Source organism: Procambarus clarkii, chromosome 80 (assembly GCF_040958095.1).
Source record: "Procambarus clarkii isolate CNS0578487 chromosome 80, FALCON_Pclarkii_2.0, whole genome shotgun sequence".
NCBI classification, from domain to species: Eukaryota; Metazoa; Arthropoda; class Malacostraca; order Decapoda; family Cambaridae; genus Procambarus; species Procambarus clarkii.
Window position 1 is genome coordinate 21,225,064 of NC_091229.1, and position 19,996 is coordinate 21,245,059.

At 37.4% G+C, this 19,996-nt stretch overlaps 1 protein-coding gene across 4 annotated transcripts in view; it reads right to left on the reverse strand.

The window, feature by feature from the left end:
• Window positions 1-19,996, reverse strand: part of LOC123746268 (sushi, von Willebrand factor type A, EGF and pentraxin domain-containing protein 1) — an 89,424-nt gene that overhangs the window by 28,339 nt on the left and 41,089 nt on the right. For all 4 annotated transcript variants that reach the window (XM_069314895.1, XM_045727615.2, XM_045727614.2 and 1 more), the window contains exons 17-29: window positions 18,950-19,877; window positions 17,658-17,840; window positions 16,422-16,583; window positions 15,359-15,520; window positions 14,779-14,881; window positions 13,384-13,462; window positions 12,205-12,328; window positions 11,625-11,852; window positions 9,513-9,711; window positions 8,258-8,415; window positions 7,783-7,871; window positions 2,787-2,896; window positions 896-1,068 (exon numbers count right to left, since the gene is read on the reverse strand). In XM_069314895.1, the coding sequence (XP_069170996.1) occupies window positions 896-1,068; window positions 2,787-2,896; window positions 7,783-7,871; window positions 8,258-8,415; window positions 9,513-9,711; window positions 11,625-11,852; window positions 12,205-12,328; window positions 13,384-13,462; window positions 14,779-14,881; window positions 15,359-15,520; window positions 16,422-16,583; window positions 17,658-17,840; window positions 18,950-19,877 (2,698 nt within the window). The remainder of the gene's footprint in view (window positions 1-895; window positions 1,069-2,786; window positions 2,897-7,782; window positions 7,872-8,257; window positions 8,416-9,512; window positions 9,712-11,624; window positions 11,853-12,204; window positions 12,329-13,383; window positions 13,463-14,778; window positions 14,882-15,358; window positions 15,521-16,421; window positions 16,584-17,657; window positions 17,841-18,949; window positions 19,878-19,996) is intronic.

The window sequence follows — 19,996 nt, forward strand, 5'->3', positions numbered from 1 at the left end:
CTGGACTGTATGGGTCTCGAACTGTAGACCCCACACATGTAGCTCTATCAAGGTCCTTGGTTCGAGACTCGTACAGTTCAGGTAAATGGAATGTTTATTTCCATGGAAGTGTAGAAGGCAATTTATAATACTGTAATATGTATTATTTTGTGTATGCAAGAGTACATACATATGATACATGAATAATGGAGAATGTTAAAACAAGAGAAGTACAATTCATAAAATCACTAACCTGCAGTGTTTCAAGCATAAAAATATTGTTTATGGTCAAACTATCATCAAAACAGGAAGAAAGGCGAATTACAGTGTTAATAACAGCGAGACGGCAAAAGATAAATGTAGATAAAAGATAAACCAGATAATTTCTTTATTCAGGATTTACTTTTGAAATGCGTACTGTCATTAATGACACTGGAGTATACTTGAGTGGTTTCAGGAGTTCTTCTACTCCCCGAGCTCTGCCTGGAGCGAGGCTTGTTGTGGTAACTTGATCTAAAAGGTTGTTGCTTGGAGCGGCATGCAGTGCCAGTTAAGTGGCCTAAACAATGCATTGGGATACAGAATCTTCCCTCAAAACATCATTTCAGCACATGTAAGTACTGTACTGTAATATAAAAATTACAGTTTCTATACAGCTTGAAGAACTAGCGCCCTTCAATCCTTAATGAACAAGATCGTGGGGTATTTTGGAATATAAAATAGAAAACTACATTAACGTGAAAATCAAGGAAATATTGTGCTGGATATTATCTTTGGATATTTTAATTTTTCTAGTTGAAGGTAGAAAAATGAGAATTATAATTTATCAAAGAAACTAACAAAAATGCACCAAACACACACCATAGAGCTCCTTAGCACTGGGATAAATTTGTACTTAACCATTACATTCACTTACCATTGATGGTGGCGCCTTCAGCAAGGCCAGTGCCATGATCTTTCTTTTCTCCATCAAGGTAAATAGCCCAAGTGCCATTGTGGCTGGTCCATGAGGCACACACCAGGTGCCACTGTCCATCATTGGCTCGCACATCCGTAATTTGCTTGTCCCCATTCACATACAACACAAACCTGCAGGAGTGGGATCCAATGTGCCAGTTATAATATCTATATGCGTACTGCTATTTGTGTATATTAAATGTTTTATAAAGTTCTCCTGTCATACATTTTCCTTCACCAGCAAAAATGTGAATATTATGAGGGCACAAAGATGTACAACAACTGAGAAGATAGATAACCTAAACAGAAATTATTGCAGAAAATTTGTATGAACATTATACCTAAATACAGCAGAAAGATTAGTAACATTTATTTATGGGATAACCATTTATAAACTGATGGTTTTGAAATATTTGGAATTATTAAACAAAATGTTATTATAAAATCATTTTTCCCATTAATGTACAAATGTGATACTGAACTGTCTAATAAAATTCCCACAAAAATATGTTTCAAGCTTGTGAAAAGTTCCCTTCTGATTATGCTATACTGCTGCACTCATAAGTTATATATCCTACTCATCTTAAAGACTCACAATTTGCAGTCAAGCTCTGTAAAGCACTGGCTCCACAGGCAGTCCAGCACCTTACAGGGGCATATATAGTATTAGGGAGTCTCTTAGAGGCAGTGTCATCCAGCCAGAATAAACTGACACTCAGATACTGTTCATGAGCACAAGGCTTCCCAGAATTCTAAGCTATGTAGCATTTGTGGCCAGTTAGAATCCTGGATTAACTTAATCTACCTCAGAGTGAACCAGGCAGCAACATGTACCCCATTCCAGAACTCGAGTTCATACCCTCCATACAAAGGACTTACAAGATGGAGCAACCCTCAGAGCATAGCAAAGGTAGGGCAAAAATTGAGGGTTTAGATGTGCTTTTGAGCCCTAGCCCACAATCTGCTAGCAATATATTCATTCCTTGTCAATTTCACAGGCTTTATGATAATATCACTGTCTCAAGTGACTCTCAAGCCCCATGTATGATTCTTCAAGGACGCTGTAGTCCAAGTGGCTCCAGTGTCATATTGCTTTCCTTATTGTAGATCATGAGCCTATACAGGACACAATATATAACTTTGGAAAGCAGTAGAATGAAAGGTCACAAACTGATGCAATCATGCCTTTAAAAATGCTAGTACCAGATACAGTCATTAAAGCATTAGATTTTCTAGTCACAAACATAGATGCTTTACACGAGAGAATAGGTTGCACTGTAAACTGACTGTATTACTCATAGCTTATTTAAATATCTCAATATGTTAATATCACAACATACACCTTGTATAATTAATGCTGAACACCGACCAAAAGGTTTTATGATAAATCTTGGTATAGCAGTCAAGAGTGAACACAGCAAATACCTATCTCCAATAAGCATTTATGTACCCTCATCATCAAGGGAAAGCTAGTCCTGAAGCCCCCAACTTGATACATATTTGCTCAAGGTGTAGAATCTGCTGCCAACACAACACCTAAAACTCTCAGCTAGTGTGGGACCCTATCAAGCAGTAGCCCTAAGAGATGAGACAACCTTAACTCTACCTTCAAAACACAGCCCATTAACTAATTTACACTGAATATCACTGCTGGATAAATGACGACAATTAGAGATAAGGACCTTGCCTAAAATGCTCAACCTAGCGTGTATAGGTACCTGTCATCAAGAGTTACCTGTAATCCATAGACACCTATAACTAAACGGCAACTGCCATCACTTGAGCCTTGTCATCAGAACCCCTCTTATAATACGCGTTACAGAAGCACACAAGAAAACACCAAGACATACCCATTGTAGTCGGTGAGGGTGAACGCATTATCATGCTGATCTGTGGCATAGCTGAAGGGAGTACCATAATTATCCCGGTCCTCTGAGCGCATCCACATGCACACTGTCGCCTGCAGAAGGTTGAATATAAACAGCAGTAGTAGTAATGGCAAACTATGAAAGAACAATGGGAAAGTGATCTTTAAACATAAAAGAAACTATGAAAGTATTCACAGTAACAAAATATACAAAATAGTTCATTCAATGCAAATTTATATATCAATTAGTTTAAATGTTTATAGTCTCTTGTGTTTATTCAGAGGTTTCACATTTTTTAGTTCCTTACAGTAAGACCTCATTCTTGGATGGAGTCGTACACAGTCAGGATGGAAAATACACAGCTTGATTCCACAGGAAATCTTCAAATATCCCAAAGATTTCTGTAGGTGCTAAAATAGTCTTTTTAGCTAATTTGTAGTCTCACATACAACCAAAGTGTACTTTAGCTCTGCCTTTCCTTTCCAAAGGTGTTTATTTTTATTTTTATTTTAATTTTTACTTTATTTTTTGTTTGTCATCTTTGCCTGTTTTATACTCTTAATTATTTGTTCTTAGTTAATCCCCTTGTCACTAAACCTAGGGCTTTTTATTACCCTGTTAATTAACCATTACTAAGCTAATTATCTTCAAGATCATTTTTTTATGATTATTATTATTTTTCTTATTATTTTTTATTTTACATTTATATTGTCAGTCTCTACTGATTTTTTGTGTTTTATTTTATGTAACTTCTGTGTCCTCCCTGGCTATCTATTGGATCTTTATTTTACTTCTAAATTGTTACTATTTTATTGTATCTGCTTTTATTCTTGTGTTTTGCTTTATCGTGTATCTTGTATCGTGATCCCTCTGCATCTCTATGCACACTGATATTGATCCTGATCAAAATCTTCTGTCTCATATCTATACCAACCAGCACATTGATCATCATTATTGTAAGTATTTCACAGCACACCAGGCTAAAAACAAACTCCAAAATAGCACCTATCTATCAGTTTATAACCAAAATGTTAGATCACTTGGTAAACATTTTGACGATTTAAATGCACTACTCACAGCACTAGGTACTAACCTATCGTTCATTATTTTAACAGAAACTTGGCTAAATAAAGACTATACCCAACTCTACAACTTAGCTGGTTATAAAGCCATTCATAACTGTAGGCCTAATAAAAAAGGTGGTGGCACAGCTATATATTACCGAGATACATTTATCTGCAACAGTGTTATTAGTGACAGAGATGACTACTGCGAATATACTTTTGCTCAGTTTACAATTAAATCCCTTAAATCCTCTTTGACTATTGGAGCCATCTATAGATTTCCTAATACTAACATAGCTTCTTTCTCAGACAACCTAAGGAATCTTATTATAAACAACAATCTCAACAAAAACCACATCATTCTGGGAGGAGACTTTAATATTGACCTGGGTCAACAAAACTGCTCTCAAGTTGACTATTTCCTTAACAGCATGAACTTCTGTATGCTAATCCCCACTATCACCAAACCTACCCGAGTCACTCAAACATCAGCCACTACCTTGGACCACATATGGACAAACATAACAGCTCCCCTTGTATCTGGTATAATCTACGACAGAACAACTGACCACTATCCTACCTTTCTCATAGCGAACATGGACATAACACCACCAAAAAGCAAGAAATTTTCATTTAGGCTACACAGTGAATCAGCTTTAGACAATCTTACAGAGGCACTTCACAATATTAACTGGGATTCTGAATTCAATAATACCCATGATATAAATTCATTAGCTAACCTCTTCCTCTCCAAAACTCTAAGCCTCTACAACCTTCATTGTCCCCTTCTTACAAAGCAAATAACTGACAAAAGATTAAACAATCCATGGCTCACAAATGGCATTCTCAACTCAATCAACAAGAAACATGAATATGAAAAGAAAGTTAGGATTGGCCTAGTTTCAAGGGAAGTAGCTAAAAGGTACTCATCAATGCTTACCAGTATCATAAGAAAGGCAAAACTTGCATATTATGTGAATAGATTCAATGAAGCAAAAGGTAACATGAAAAACACTTGGAAAACTATCTCTAGTATCCTAGGAACTAAACAACACTCACATAACCAAATAAAACTCTACAAGGATGGGGATATACCGTCAACTGATTTAGAAATGGCAAATGAATTTAATAGTTTCTTTTCATCGGTTGGTGCTAATCTTGCCAGTAAAATCCCACAGACTCAGACACATATTAACACATATCTCTCAGGCAGCTATCCAAACTCTCTTCTCCTTTCACCAATCAGCCCGGCAGATGTTGTGTCCATCATACACTCTCTAAAAACCAAGGCAGGGAACACCAGTGAAATTCCGTCCATTGTGTACAAGAGAGCCTCCCATGCCCTTGCCCCACCCATAGCACTACTGTTCAACAAATCTATAGAGTATCACACCTTCCCTGATATCCTCAAAAAAGCAAGAGTAACGCCAGTCCATAAAGGAGGCAATCCGGCGGACATAAACAATTATAGACCAATATCAAATCTACCCATTCTATCAAAAATATTTGAAAAAATTATTTACAAACAGCTCTATTCCTACCTCGTAAAATTCGACATACTCAGCCCCTGCCAGTTTGGCTTCCGGTCCCAAAAGAGTACCAATGATGCAATCATTAGTCTCCTTGACATTATCTACTCAGCCCTTGACAAAAATGAGTTTCCGATTGGACTCTTCATTGACCTAAGAAAAGCCTTTGATACTGTTAATCACAACTACCTCTTATTTAAACTCCAGCATTATGGAATCCGAGGCCTTGCCCTCGACTACATCCGATCCTATCTTAGTGACAGACACCAATATGTAACCATCAATGATACAACTTCTTCCACTCTACCAATTACCGTTGGAGTGCCACAGGGCAGCATCTTAGGACCTCTTCTATTTCTTATATATATAAACGATCTGCCTAATGTCTCTAATATTCTCAAACCTATATTGTTTGCTGACGATACTACCCTTATCTACTCAAACCTCAACCCACATACACTAAATAATGTTGTGAATAATGAATTAAAAAAAGTCCACTTATGGATGTCAACGAACAAACTAACATTAAACATCGAAAAGACTTACTACATCTTATTTGGAAGCAAATCATCAAATGCAATTCAGCTACAGATAGACAACATTAACATCAGTAATAAAAATGATGGCAAGTTTCTTGGCCTATTCCTAGACAAGAGACTCAATTTCAGCACCCACATTCAACACATAACTAAGAAAGTCTCTAAGACAGTTGGTATACTCTCCAAAATCAGATATTATGTTCCTAACTCTGCTCTCCTCTCACTATATTATGCACTAATCTACCCCTATCTTAATTATGGTATCTGTGCATGGGGGTCTACCACTGCAAACCACCTTAAGCCCATCATCACACAGCAAAAATCTGCTATCAGAATAATAACTAACTCTGCTTTCAGACAACACTCAGCTCCCTTGTTTAAATCTCTAAACTTGCTAAATATTAACTCCCTCCACACATTCTCTTGTGTCAACTACATTTACAAAACCCTGTTCTTAAATGCAAACCATGCTCTGAAACTCTCCCTGGACAGATGTAATAGGACCCATTATCACCACACCAGAAATAAATATCTCTTTGATATCCCCAGGGTCAAACTTAATCTGTGTAAACACTCTATGCAAATTAAGGGACCTAGTCTATGGAACTCACTCCCTAGTGAATTGAAAAACTGTAAAACTTTTGCCTTATTTAAAAGCAAAACCAAAAAGTACCTAACTTCATCTATTTAGTTTCCTACACTGAGCTTTAAATTTGCTCTGTACCTAGTGGTACCCAATCTCCTAATTTTTATGTAATATCAAACAACCTTATCATTGTGTTCATTGCTGTCTTCTTTTATGTGCTAGCCATATGCTGTATTGTGACTACCAATTTTTGTCAACTACCATTCAAGCTGTCATTGCAATCAATCTTATATTGTTTCTGCTGTATTGTGCCTACCAATTTGTTGTCAACTACCATTTTAAGCTGTCATTGCAATCAATCATAGCTACCTATGTGCTTTAATATACTGTACCTATAATTTTCTCTCATCTTTTTTTTTTTTTTCATTCCATGTAATCTGTTATCATTTTTTTGTCTATAAATTTTGCAAGTATTTACCTCCTTAAAATTTTCTTAGATTAAGGACCTGCCCGAAACGCTGCGCGTGCTAGTGGCTTTACAAGACTGTAATTACCATAATTGTATCCTCACATTCCTTATGTACATTCTTGTATATGCATAAATAAATAAATAAATAAGCTATTCTGAGTCATTAGCTCAGAATAACCATGAGAGGTCAATTCATAAAAAACTCAACAGTCCTTCCAAATACTGAATGGTATAACAGGTGATATATCAAGAACAAAAATAGACTGGTGCTAGTCATTACATATAATATATTTTGTTTTGTGTTATTATTGATGAAAATAATTTCCATTGCTGGGTAAATGAAGACAATGTTTAGACAGATTTTCCCCGAGATGTAATCTACAATTCCCTTACTCCCAGGTACCTATTTAATTGCTAGATGAGTAGCTGCATCAAGTGAAAGGAAATGGCCCCAATTATTTCTGTCCCACTATAGAATCGAACCCAGGATTCTAGTTTGTCTAATCCTAGATCCAAAGACATAGACCATTGTACTGTACTGTAAGACCCATAATGTTTATAGATAGTTTATAGATCATAGATTGATCCTAGATCCAAAGACATAGACCATTGTACTGTAAGACCCATAATGCTGCTATATACTGATGCTACAACTTTATTTTAACTTTATGGAAATGTAATTTTGAGACCGTCCAAATCACATTCTGGAAATAGGTGGATAACAAAAACCTGAATGAAATAAGGGAGAGTAAAGTGTTAACTTTTGAAGGTGTCGGGCAATTGTCACTTACACTGGTGTGAGGTCTCTTGAAGCCTTCAATGGACACATAGTTGAGGATGCCAGATGATGGAAACTCCAACATGAAGTCTGTTGGCATTTCTGAGAAAGAACACTATGTTTAGCCTAAATGAGGGTTAATTATTTTTTCCTTACAAGAACAAAATGTAGTTTAATGTTATACTGTAAAGTAATCTATAAAGCACAGTTGCACTAAACATCAAGAAATAGATTCAATAATTCAAGCAGGGTATCTTTAGTATAAGAAACAGAATTCAGATTCCTAATACTTAACCCTTAAATTACTCCAATTGCTATCTGACATCACCACCTGTGTTTTGAGTAGCCAAATTAAATTTTTTCTAAAGAAAATTTTGTCATGCACACCACAATGTAGACTTCTAATTAGCCGAGCCATTTAAGGGTTAAGGACAGTGATATTTCAATTATTATGGTCAATCTTATTAGGCACACGTTGTGGTAATTACCAGTGGTGCAGAGCTTGCCAGAGTACCCCGGGCTGCAGGTGCAGGAGAAGCCATTGATCCAATCGGTGCAGGTAGCACCATTAGCACACGGTTGAGATGCACACTCCTCCACATCCAGCTCGCATGTGTCACCCATGTACCCCGGCTCACACACGCACCTGACACACACACACACACACATATATATAGGAAGGTTAATTCTGCTGGCACAAGTTGATCATGGTGGGATTACTTTGGAAACACATGACACAAACATCATGTCACTGGAAGAGAGACGAAACATAGTAGAATTGATCATACAAAGGTGGAATATAGAGAAGGGTGCATAAAATATCCAAACACACGGTAAGCAAAATATCCAAATTTGTCAAGGATATTATAATTTTTTTGCGTTAAAGTAATAAAGAAATGGCAACATACTTGATAAGCAACTTAATATTACATATATGACAGAATCCTATGGATTTTGAAACTGATATACTAGTCAATTGAAGATCGAGATTCAGGACGAAAAAATTAAACTCAAGCCCCTGCAGCACAGATATGTGAATTCAGGAAGCTAATCCACTAGGAACAGGTGATCATGGTTGTGATAATTTTGGAAACAAACATCTGAGGGAGAGTGGGGAAGAGTAGGAAATTAATATATGGAGTTGTAGTGAAGTACTCCAGGAGTTTCAAATTGTGAACGATTTAATAACTAATGGTACTGGTGACTCAAGATAAGCACATGCACCCAAATGATAGAATGCCATCATATCATCACAAAAGTGATTTCATGGCATCACTCAAGTGATTCAGAAGTGTAGAAAGCCTCCTGACAAAGGATGAAGCTATCTTTGACACATTTCCAGCCCCTGACAATTCTTGAGGATAGGAAGTCCACACTTAGGTTTTTTGAGGTCGCCCAACTACCAGGTACTTATTTACTGTTAAGTACATCTTTTACATCAAGTGTAATTAAATGTACCCAAGCATCCACCCCTGCCCGGGAATCAGTCATAAGTTCAAGCAGTTGTGAGTCAACTACAATAAACTGCTGTGCTACAGGAACTTATCACGAGTAAGGTAAAAAATTAACATAGTCGTAGAAATGTAATTTCTATATTGCAGGCATGAGTGCAATAATCCCTCACAATACTGGAAATATCCTATATCATGAGGCGGTGATTTAGGCATGGAAATATAAATACTGTACTGTAAACAGCAATCAATGTATAGCTGGTGCTTTGTTTCCTGATATTCCTCCACTCACCTAAACTCATTGACGAGATCAATACAGAGACCATGTTCACAAGGGGAGGACTCGCACTCATTAATGTGAGTCTCACAAAAGCGTCCCGTGTCCCCTGGAGGGCAGAGGCAGGCGAAATCGTTGAGGAGATCTTGGCAAGTGGCTCCTTCAGAACAAGGATTGCCATTACACTCATCGATGTCCGTGTCGCACACTTCACCTTGGGGTACACACTTGATCATGGGGCATCAAAACAATATCTAAGCAGTTGATGAATTTACTACAAAATCATAAACAATCTATTACAGTATAAGACAAGTAGCAAGACTTGCTCAAATGTGTCGAGTCTCTGCAGACAGTCTATCTTTATGCATCATATCTTCAGTTATCATACATTTATGTTCATCTACAGATATTTACAGCTAGATCTTGAGTCTACACATCATTTTGAATTATCAGATTCTGCATGATAAAATGATTCAAAAGAATTTTAAAACAAAACAAAAAATCGGCACATAATACCCTAAACTAGAGAAGATAGATAGGTAATGTTTATTCAGGTAAAAGTACATGCATTCAAAATGAGTAACAAACATACTGCTGGATTTCTAGATAGAGCCTAAAGCCACTTATACACACAGCGTTTCGGGCAAGGCCATTATATAAACCTCTGTATAAATATTAATTAGGATAAAGATACAATAAGAGCAATGTGTGTGAAGAAGTTTGCAAGTGAAGAGAAGTAGTAGTGCTTGAGCGGTTACCTTCCCTGTATTTTGGTCTGGCCTACTTTTGTTTAAAATCTTAGCTCTATTTTATTTTAGACTATTTTAACATAATTCATTGTGTTGCCCTATTTACCAGTTATCGATTCATTTTTTCTTTAGTATTCTACCAGCCAGTACTACAATGTCTCTAGGAATGCATGAATCTCCATGTACTAAAATTAGGATCCTACTGTATAAATGTGGTTCAATAATATCTATTGAAGTTCCTGGATGGTACTGAACCAAATGTAATGAGTTTGAATTCCATATAGTACCCTTGGAGTGGAGTTGTATTGCAACTTACAGGTTACCTTGCGATGAGCCCCGAAATCATCACAAGGTAATCTTGAGGTTATCTTGAGATGATTTCGGGGCTTAGCGTCCCCATGGCCCGGTCTTCGACCAGACCTCCTTTTTGTTACACTCCCCTAGGAAGCAGCCCGTAGCAGCTGTCTAACTCCCAGGTACTATATAACCTGTAAGTTACAATATAACTCCACTCCTAGGGTTCTATATGGAATATAAACTCATTACATTTGGTTCAGTACCACCCAGGAACTTCAAAAGATTTTACTGAGGCACATTTATACAGTAGGATCCTAATTTATACAGGTACAGTACTATGAAATACAAAATATTTTAAACAGAATTATTTTTTAATGTCGTGCCTTAGTTTGTAAAAACCATCATGAGCAAGGTAGTACGGTAGATGCAAACCAAGATATTACTTGCATCATGTACAGTACTCTCATGATTTTAACTTTATTTGAATGTTTTTCTACCTGGGTGATCCCGCCTACAAAGCAGGGGCAGTCATTACTTATGGATGAGAAAAATGAAAAAAAATAAGTCTCTACAGTAACATTGCAGAAATTACTTTTAATTTTTGTACAGATGTAAATCCAACATATTACTGAATAAGGATATGCTGACTTACTATATAGCACAGTATATGAATATGCTCATTCACTATACTGTACCTTACTTCTCTAATCTTCCCACTCCTCTCATTTTGCTCCATGAAAACTAATTTAGTTTTCTCCATGAAAACTATTATCAAGTTTTAGTCTAAGTTTTTTTTCCCACACCTTGCCCAAAACACTGTTGCATATGTACTAGCTTTAGGCATTGTATGTACTAGTTCTATCTATAAATCCAACATTGTGTTTGTAACTCACCTTGTATGTACGTACTTTTACATGAATAAACATTTGATTTGATTTGATTTGTTACTTCAATCATAATTTTTCAACACTAAAAATGTTCTTGATTTTATTCACCAATGCCTTTCCCTTTTAATCATTACCTATCTTTTTCAGACTAAGTTTTAGTAAGACACTTACAATTTTTTTAGCTATACACTAACCTGTAAACCCTGACTGACAGATGCACTTGAAAGCATCAACCAAGTCAACACAGGTGGCGCTATTCATGCAGGGATTTGGGTCACACTCATTGATGTCAATCTCACAGTGGGAGCCTGTGAACCCTGGTGGACACTCACAGTGGAAATTATTGAGCAGGTCCACGCAGGTGGCGTTATTGTGGCAAGGCTCACTCTCACACTCGTTCATCTCGGATTCACACTGCTGACCTGTACATGAAATCAGTGCAAGTTTAGTGGCTTTCTAATCAAACCCTCTGTATTATTTTTTTATAGATATACAAAAATACAATATTATTTATTATCGTTATTTAACATCCAAGATGATTAGATACGAAAGGGAAAAACATTAAATTGAGAAGTCTTTATATAGAAGTCTTTATTACCACTGAAGAAATCAGGTATACAAGTTTATTTAACAAAATTATAGTGAGTTGCATGGCTATACAAGTCAAAGAACCACAGGGAATATGGCTGATTAGACTTGCATATGTGGCTATAGTCAAATGGGTTTTGCTAAACTTGCTGGAACTAGTGAGAGCACCAGAGAAAGTCAACTCACCAGAATAGCCAGGAGGGCACTGACAAACATAACCAAAGTCCATAGGGGTGCAGGTGCCCAGGTTCTGGCAGGGGATGCTGAAACAGTCGTTAATGGCGAGTTTCTGTAAGGTGGTGTATGCAGCCTGCAAAAAACACCAAACAGTTATTGGCACATTACAACAAACAATTAGTAAGTTGCAGTTAAACTTTGCTCAATAGGTAGACTGAAAAGTTATGTAGACTAGTGTGTATCAAAGGTCCAGCAAAAGTTATCTACAGATAGTTTGCTTTGTATCATGTGTGTCTAGTGAGTGTGATTTAGTTGTGTGTATCAAGTGTCGAGCAAGTGCAATTTGTACAGCAGAAAACTTTAGACCAACTGGCCTAGCCCCACCCATTTACAAGCTCTTAAAGATAATCTTGAGGGAAGAAATTCTTGGGCCAGTCAGCCAGTGTCTGTTTCATCATGCAACTCTGAATAAGAAAGAAATGAGATGATGGAGAGGGTGGATAGATCAATTACATCCTGTTAAGAAGCATGCAGGCTAGCTGGCAAACACACACTTTTGGCATCTGGCCCAACTTAGGTTGCTATAATTTAAAGAACACAAACCTGCCTCAAACCTGAACACAAAGCTAGTCTGCACACCAGCTCTGCTTTTACCAAGACCACTCTGTGGCAACAAATGAAGAGAGACATTCCTACATAGTTGGATACTAACTAAAATAAGTGTGGGAAAGGGTGTATGGTAAAGAAAAATGCTGATTGGAGGCAGTTTGTAAAGAGGGCATGAATGTATTAGTAGTATACACGACATGTGATGAGGAGCATTGTAGGGTGCTGATGTGTCTACAATAAATAAACGAGTGTCTACTTTTTAATATATACTGTATAACCTTCCAACCCATTTTCCTCCTGCAGGCGATGAGTCACAATAACGTGGCTGAAGTATGTTGACCAGACCACACACTAGAAATTGAAGGGACGACGACGTTTCGGTCCGTCCTGGACCATTCTCAAGTCGATTGAGAATGATGAATGAATCAGCCATTTTCCTCCTGGCTGATGATGAATGTTATATCTGATCAAATCATTTCTAAGAGCAGAGACAGGTGGGGCCAGACAGACAAGAGATCATATAAGCATTTGAACAGAATGTTGGACATGTTAAGGCAAGAGGTGGTGCATATACTGTACCTGGTCATCCTTGGATACTCCGTCGCAATCATACATGGAAGTAGTACCGGTTGCAGGAGTGTTTCCTCCCCCTGGGCACCTGTGGGAATGTATCACAAGCATGAGGACTAGGAGTGGATGGTAATTACGATGCTCAATAACAGTTCCAATCATTCCTTCACATATCTATTTATCTCTCTCTCTCCCTTTCTTTCTCTCTCTCTTTCATAACTACCAAGAAAACTATAAATTACTAACAATGTTACTGTGATCAGATTCAGATTCAGATTCAGATGTTTATTCAGGTAAGGTATATACATACAAGTGATGTTACATTAATGGATTGATATATAGATAGAGCTAGTACATACAATGCCTAAAGCCACTATTACGCAATGCGTTTCGGGCAAGAAAAACATTAATATCTAGAACTTAATACTAATTGAGCATAAAGAATAAAAGATGTTGAGAACAAATACAAATAAAGATAAAAAAAAAGGGGGAACATGACTGAAAAAGCAGCACAAATACAATAGGTTGACAAACAGTGTTGATTAAAAAAAAAGAAAAAAAAAAAGAAAATAACAGACATGGGTTGACAATAGAGGAGTGAGGTAGATTACAGGGAATTTATTAGGTAGTGTTTAGTTTTTATCTTAAACTGGTTGAGAGAGGTACAGTCTTTAACATGGTTGGGAAGGTCATTCCACATTCTGGGCCCCTTGATTTGCAGAGCATTTCTAGTTTGATTAAGACGTACTCTAGGAATATCAAAACTGTATTTATTTCTGGTGTGGTGCTCATGGGTTCTGTTACAACCTTCTATGAAGCTTTTAAGATCAGGATTGGCATTATAGTTTAGCGTTTTATATATGTATAATACACATGAGAGAATGTGCAGTGACTTAATATCTAACATATTAAGAGATTTGAGTAGGGGTACCGAGTGATGTCTGGGGCCAGAGTTGGATATTGTTCTAATAGCGGCTTTGTGTTGGGTAATTAGAGGACGTAAGTGATTTTGGGTAGTAGAACCCCAAGCACAAATACCATAGTTGAGATAAGGATAGATAAGGGAGTAATAGAGAGTCACCAGAGCAGGGCGTGGTACATAATATCTGATCTTAGAAAGAATGCCCACAGTTTTTGAAACTTTTTTTGATATATTTAGAATGTGTCCCTGGAAATTCAGCTTGTGGTCAATGAGAATGCCAAGGAATTTGCCATCTAATTTGTTACAAATTTGGGTATTGTTTATTTTGATCCTCTGGAAAAGGTCACATGAGTAACTTCCCAGTGGCACACTACCTAAGAGCAGTGCCAATTCAATGCCAAATCAAATAATCAATGTTGATTCAACAGTGAATTAGTGATAGATTCAGCATTAAATGAATGATATTGTTGTTGATGCAGTACCTGAAGCACTGCGTCTGGCCTGGTTGCTCCTGGAAGTATCCCTGGGGGCAGTTGAAACAAGGTTCTAGCCCAGTCTCTGACACCTTTCCCACACCACACAAGGCTGTACAAGGGAAAGTAAGTTATTAATGAAGGATATAACGGGCAATGGTGAAAAATACACTATAATATAAAAAATGTGGGATCGCCCTTTCATTCAGTGACAGGGAGACCCAATTCATAATCCCTATAAAGCCCCTTCCTTCTCTGAGGGACGATGGTGATACCTGTACCTGTATTTTATTATAAGGATCTACAGAATAATGAGGGGATTAATGACCCATGGTAATCATGACTTGTCTCCAACAGAAAAGAAGGATAACCTATCCTAAATGAAGTACTGACCCATTTGAGTAGGCTAGATTTATTGGGAAGCAAACATACATCTGCTTTGGGAATAAACCAATAACAGCCTACAAACTGTTTGCAAGTTTGCAAGCCTGAATGATCACTTGTCAGCTCTCTTGCACTGACTGACAATTACATTCCACTTGCTAAAAGTCTCCTATTTGGTTGCAGAAGGGTGAAATTCATTACTTACGCTTGCATTCTTGTAAGAGCCAGCTGCCACGTCGCCATGTGGTGGTATCGTGGGGGCAGTTGGCACATGTATAGGAGGCGTACTCATCTTGGTAGTGTCCTATCTCACAGGTGGAACATGGCTCCAGCCCGTCCTCAGAGAATGACCCAGGTAGACATTGAGCTGGAGTGGAATGGTGTGTATATGTGCATTATAAGATAGTGAGCATTTCCTAATCAAACATAAGCTAATTAACCTGACCTTATGCTGCTTTACTTTGGTTCAAGTTAATTTAACTTACTAAGTACAATTTAAACTTTTATAGTATCAGGAGCAAGTATAACAGAGCATTACTATAGTATAACAGGTAATTACTGAGGTAATTACTAGAATGTAGATGGTATAAATGTACTGTACCAGTTTTATTAGCTACAGCAGGGACATAAAGAAAAAAAAAAAAAGGAACATAAAGCTAGTTCTTGCTTCTCGTAAACATGGTAAGCACCACCCACTCATCAGCACCCACGAATTCCTGCACCCACCCCACACACCCACATTATTCCCACTGTCTGCGTGATCAGTACAATATTCTGTACGTATAGTGAGACGAGAAGCAAGGCATTTTTATCTTCGAGAATATTTTATAATATTCTTTTGTATCACAAAACGGGGAGGATTTGCATTTTGATAAATATTTCATAATACAGCAGAATTTTATTTTGCAATAAGCTTTGCATAAGAGCCAGGGGGGGCTACTTTTCTTGACTAGCGGTGGTAATAAAATGTCTAGTACATTATTCCAGTATATTTAAAGCAGTTTTATCCTTAGGCATGAAAAGGAAATACTTATCAGTAGTGAACTATCATGCATATCCATGTTAATTTAATTACAATACGGGTACCATAGCCATATTTGGGAGAGCATTGATACACACCAGTACTGTACATACAGCATATTTTATATTTAATGTAACTTTACTCTTATTCAATAAATATTGTACATTTATATAACTTATTGTGCACTTCAATAGAATAAAAACATTTGAGAGAGCAAACATAAGCACAAGATGTAAACAAGACAAACCTTTACAGTCCTGATCACTCTTGGCATTGCCGCTCTTGGTAGAGGTATTCTCGGGGCAGACGAGGCAGGACACCTGCCCCTCCTGAGGCTGGAAGGATCCCTGGGGACATGGTAGACACTCTCGAAACACCACATTGAAGAACGTTCCCACAGGGCATTTGACTGATAAAGGAAATGCATGTTGAAACAATTATGTAATAAAAACTGGGAAGCAAACACAGCTGTGTTATTGGGACACTATGGTTTGTCTTTGTTGAAAGTAGTGTTGGATTTTATCATTATTGTACTGTATATCATACTTTTAACTAGTGATAAAATTACATTCCATAGAATGAATATATTTTGCATTATATGACAGTGTACATTAAAGAATTTTAGAGATTTGGAGGAATTTGTAAAAATTCACTACACACTACACACCCAACAATCCATATCTTTAACTGCCAAAGCATATCTGCCTAAATATAAATACAGGATGAGAGATATGCTTGAGGAGTCCTGTCTTCGCTATAATCTTTGTCTAGTGGAGTTCCCATTATAGAAACAATCCACTTTACAAACACCCACACATACAATACAACCTCCCAAGTCTATTTATTAATGTAAATAAATCAAAATGTTCATGTGGCCATAACTACATAATTATCAAAAGAAATACAGTACTGTACAATAATAGTACTGTGATCCCATGCATAAAGCACTAACCCTTTTTACTTCATAATTTTGAATAGAGCAAGATAATTTCATGAGTAAACACTGGTACAATAAGTGTTAGTGGCGGAGTTGTTCTGTCGTTTTCCTTGTTCTAATGGCTCAGATAGCAAGAATCATCTTTATACAATTCTTATGTTTAACTCTTCACCTATTCCCTTGCCTTTGTTGTTATAGAGTAGGCACAGGCAGGTAGGCATTCTCAGTCAGTGAGGCAGTCACAGTCAGTCAGTCAAACAGCTTCAGTCTCTCTCTGTATGTGTAATTGTGTATTTGGCTATGTATCTCCTGAAGGTTTTGACATCTACCTACTTCCATCTGACAACAATACTTTACTTCATAATACCAAGGCCTGTGATGTCCCAAATACTGCACATCAAAATAAAATGGCATGCAATTATCTAAATAGACCAACATAAAAATATAAATTACATATTGCCAAATACTGTACAGTAACACGGATATGATAAGTAAGTCAGACATGATGCATGCAAACTAAAACAAAAATATATGAGGATATCTCACCACACTGTCCATCTCTGGGCACACTGCCAGCCTCACAGATGAACTCTGGGTGCTCCTTGAGTCTTATGGTAGCCACACGTAACTGGCGTTCTCCAAAATCGATGTCCAATTGCCCCGCATCTGCTGCTTCCAGCAGGCCATCCATGGCTTCTCCCAGCTTGTCTGTTGCCCCTACTCCATGACCTGTAACATGCAATGGATGAAAAATGGAGATATAGTCATGGAAATGGATAAAACCGAGTTGTGAGAGATGGAAGATGCTACAAGGGAAAGAATAGTAGTGAAAAATAGTGGGGGACCTTTCACAAGCTGCCAGCTTCCTGTCCCTGTTGAGACCACTAGCGATAGTGGCCCTTAGGTAAATTTAAGTGATAATGAAAAAATCAAGCATTCAACATAAAGGATTATAAGTGAGAAACAAAAGATAAGCGTGGGGAATTTGTACGAATGTGGCATAACCATGTAATACAGTACATAATTTGCATGATATTAAACAGAACAAAAAACTGAATATAAATTATTTAAAAGGTCATTGCATAATCAGCAAATTAAGCAGTGTCAGATTAACACATGGACAAACTTGGCAGCCTCTTATTCAGTAGAGCCCCTATAGTACCACTAAAATATACATAGAAAAGATCATCAAGACAAATGGGGGACTTTCGTCAAGCTGCCGCCTTCCTATCCTCATCGAGGCCACTAGGGTTAGTGGCCATCAGGTAAATCAGGTAAAAATCAGGTAAACCTTTGTTTGTGACTGCAAGATGCTGGTGTGACATGCATGTGAAACATTAAGAATTAGGGCAGTAGAACTGGATAACTTGAAAAGAAAGTATGGTCTTTGGAGTAGGGAAATAAAATGTCATGAATTGATATGGAGTGATAAAGTTATTATTAACAAAATTTAAGAATGTATAAAGATGGTCTGGTCATGTTAAATGAATGGATAATGATATGCCAGTGAAAAGAGTGTATTAAAGTGATTTTGAGTGTTGGAGAAGATAAAGAGCAAGAAGATGAGCAGATATTATGAGTGTGAACAGCATATAAGATATATTAAAAAAAACATGTGGCAGCAATTTATAAAGAAGTAGCAAATAATTCATTTTTATATGACAATTAATAAGGAGCACTATAGACCTAGTCTGATGAAGTGATAGGGGTTCTACTGTGAATGATTTGTAGTGTAAATGACAAATTGTTGCAGAAATCATGTATTAATATTGCAAGCCTTTCTTTACTGTATATACTGTACTATACTGCAATTCATTTTTCTCAGATGACGCTCTTACCTTCTACTCTAAATCGCACTTTAAAAGCTTTTTTGGTGAAGCCTTGTCCAACTTCTGAGGTGCTAGAGGCATCATAGTCATAGGAGGTTGAGCCTACATCATAGCTCCCTGACTTCGCTGCAGAGGACTTCCCTACACCAGCCAGTATAGCCTCAGTCTGTCCTGGGTAGCTTGAGTTGTGGACCCAGGTGTGTTCTTCACCAGAGGAGGTGTGTGTATAGACAGAGCGTTGGTTTGGGCTGTGGTTTCTCTCACTTTGGTTATTAGCACGATCACTATTTGAGATACCTGAGATCTTCATTCCACTTAATTTTTTTACTGCCAACTCACGAAGAGCCTCCGCTTTATCCTCTCCAAATTCTCGAGAAAAAGCCGACAGAAAATCCCCAGTGGTGAAGTCCCCATTATCAGACTTCAGGCTAGAGAGGAATGACCCAAAATGCACTAAGCCAATATCCGATGCCATTGATCGTGTGATTAAATCAATCAACACGCCAAGATAGTTTTCCTCTGAATTTTTAGAATGACTGGGTACCTCAGTTCCTGCTTTATTACCAAATAAATGATCAAGGGAGAATCCAAACTGTCTCTTGTGTCGTTGCGTGTCTTCAAAATCTCCAAATTCTTGCAGTAGCGAGGTTTCCCTTTTGACTCTCTTCACTCTACTCATTGTTACTCCATCCCCTCGCTTCCAGTACAACCAGTCACTATCATCAGTGTCATAATTGTCTCCTGACCAGAAATATGTTAAAAGATCTTTCTCTGTGGACCTCTTCTTCCTATAAAAATCAATTGAGTTGAATTCTTCTTCTGCTTCAGCAAGAATGTTCTCGCACACAGCCTCCACAGCAGCCACCTCGCACACAACATCCTCATCACACATTGTTTTCAGAGCATCTTCTAGCTTCTTTTCCAGCTCATTTTGCACCTGGCAGAATGGATAAAATGTCGTCAAATTTTCTTCTTTCTAATTTAGTTTTTTATGACCAACACTAATCATGCATAAAATGAAATTTTGTTGCAACACACTTAAATTGTGGCTATTCA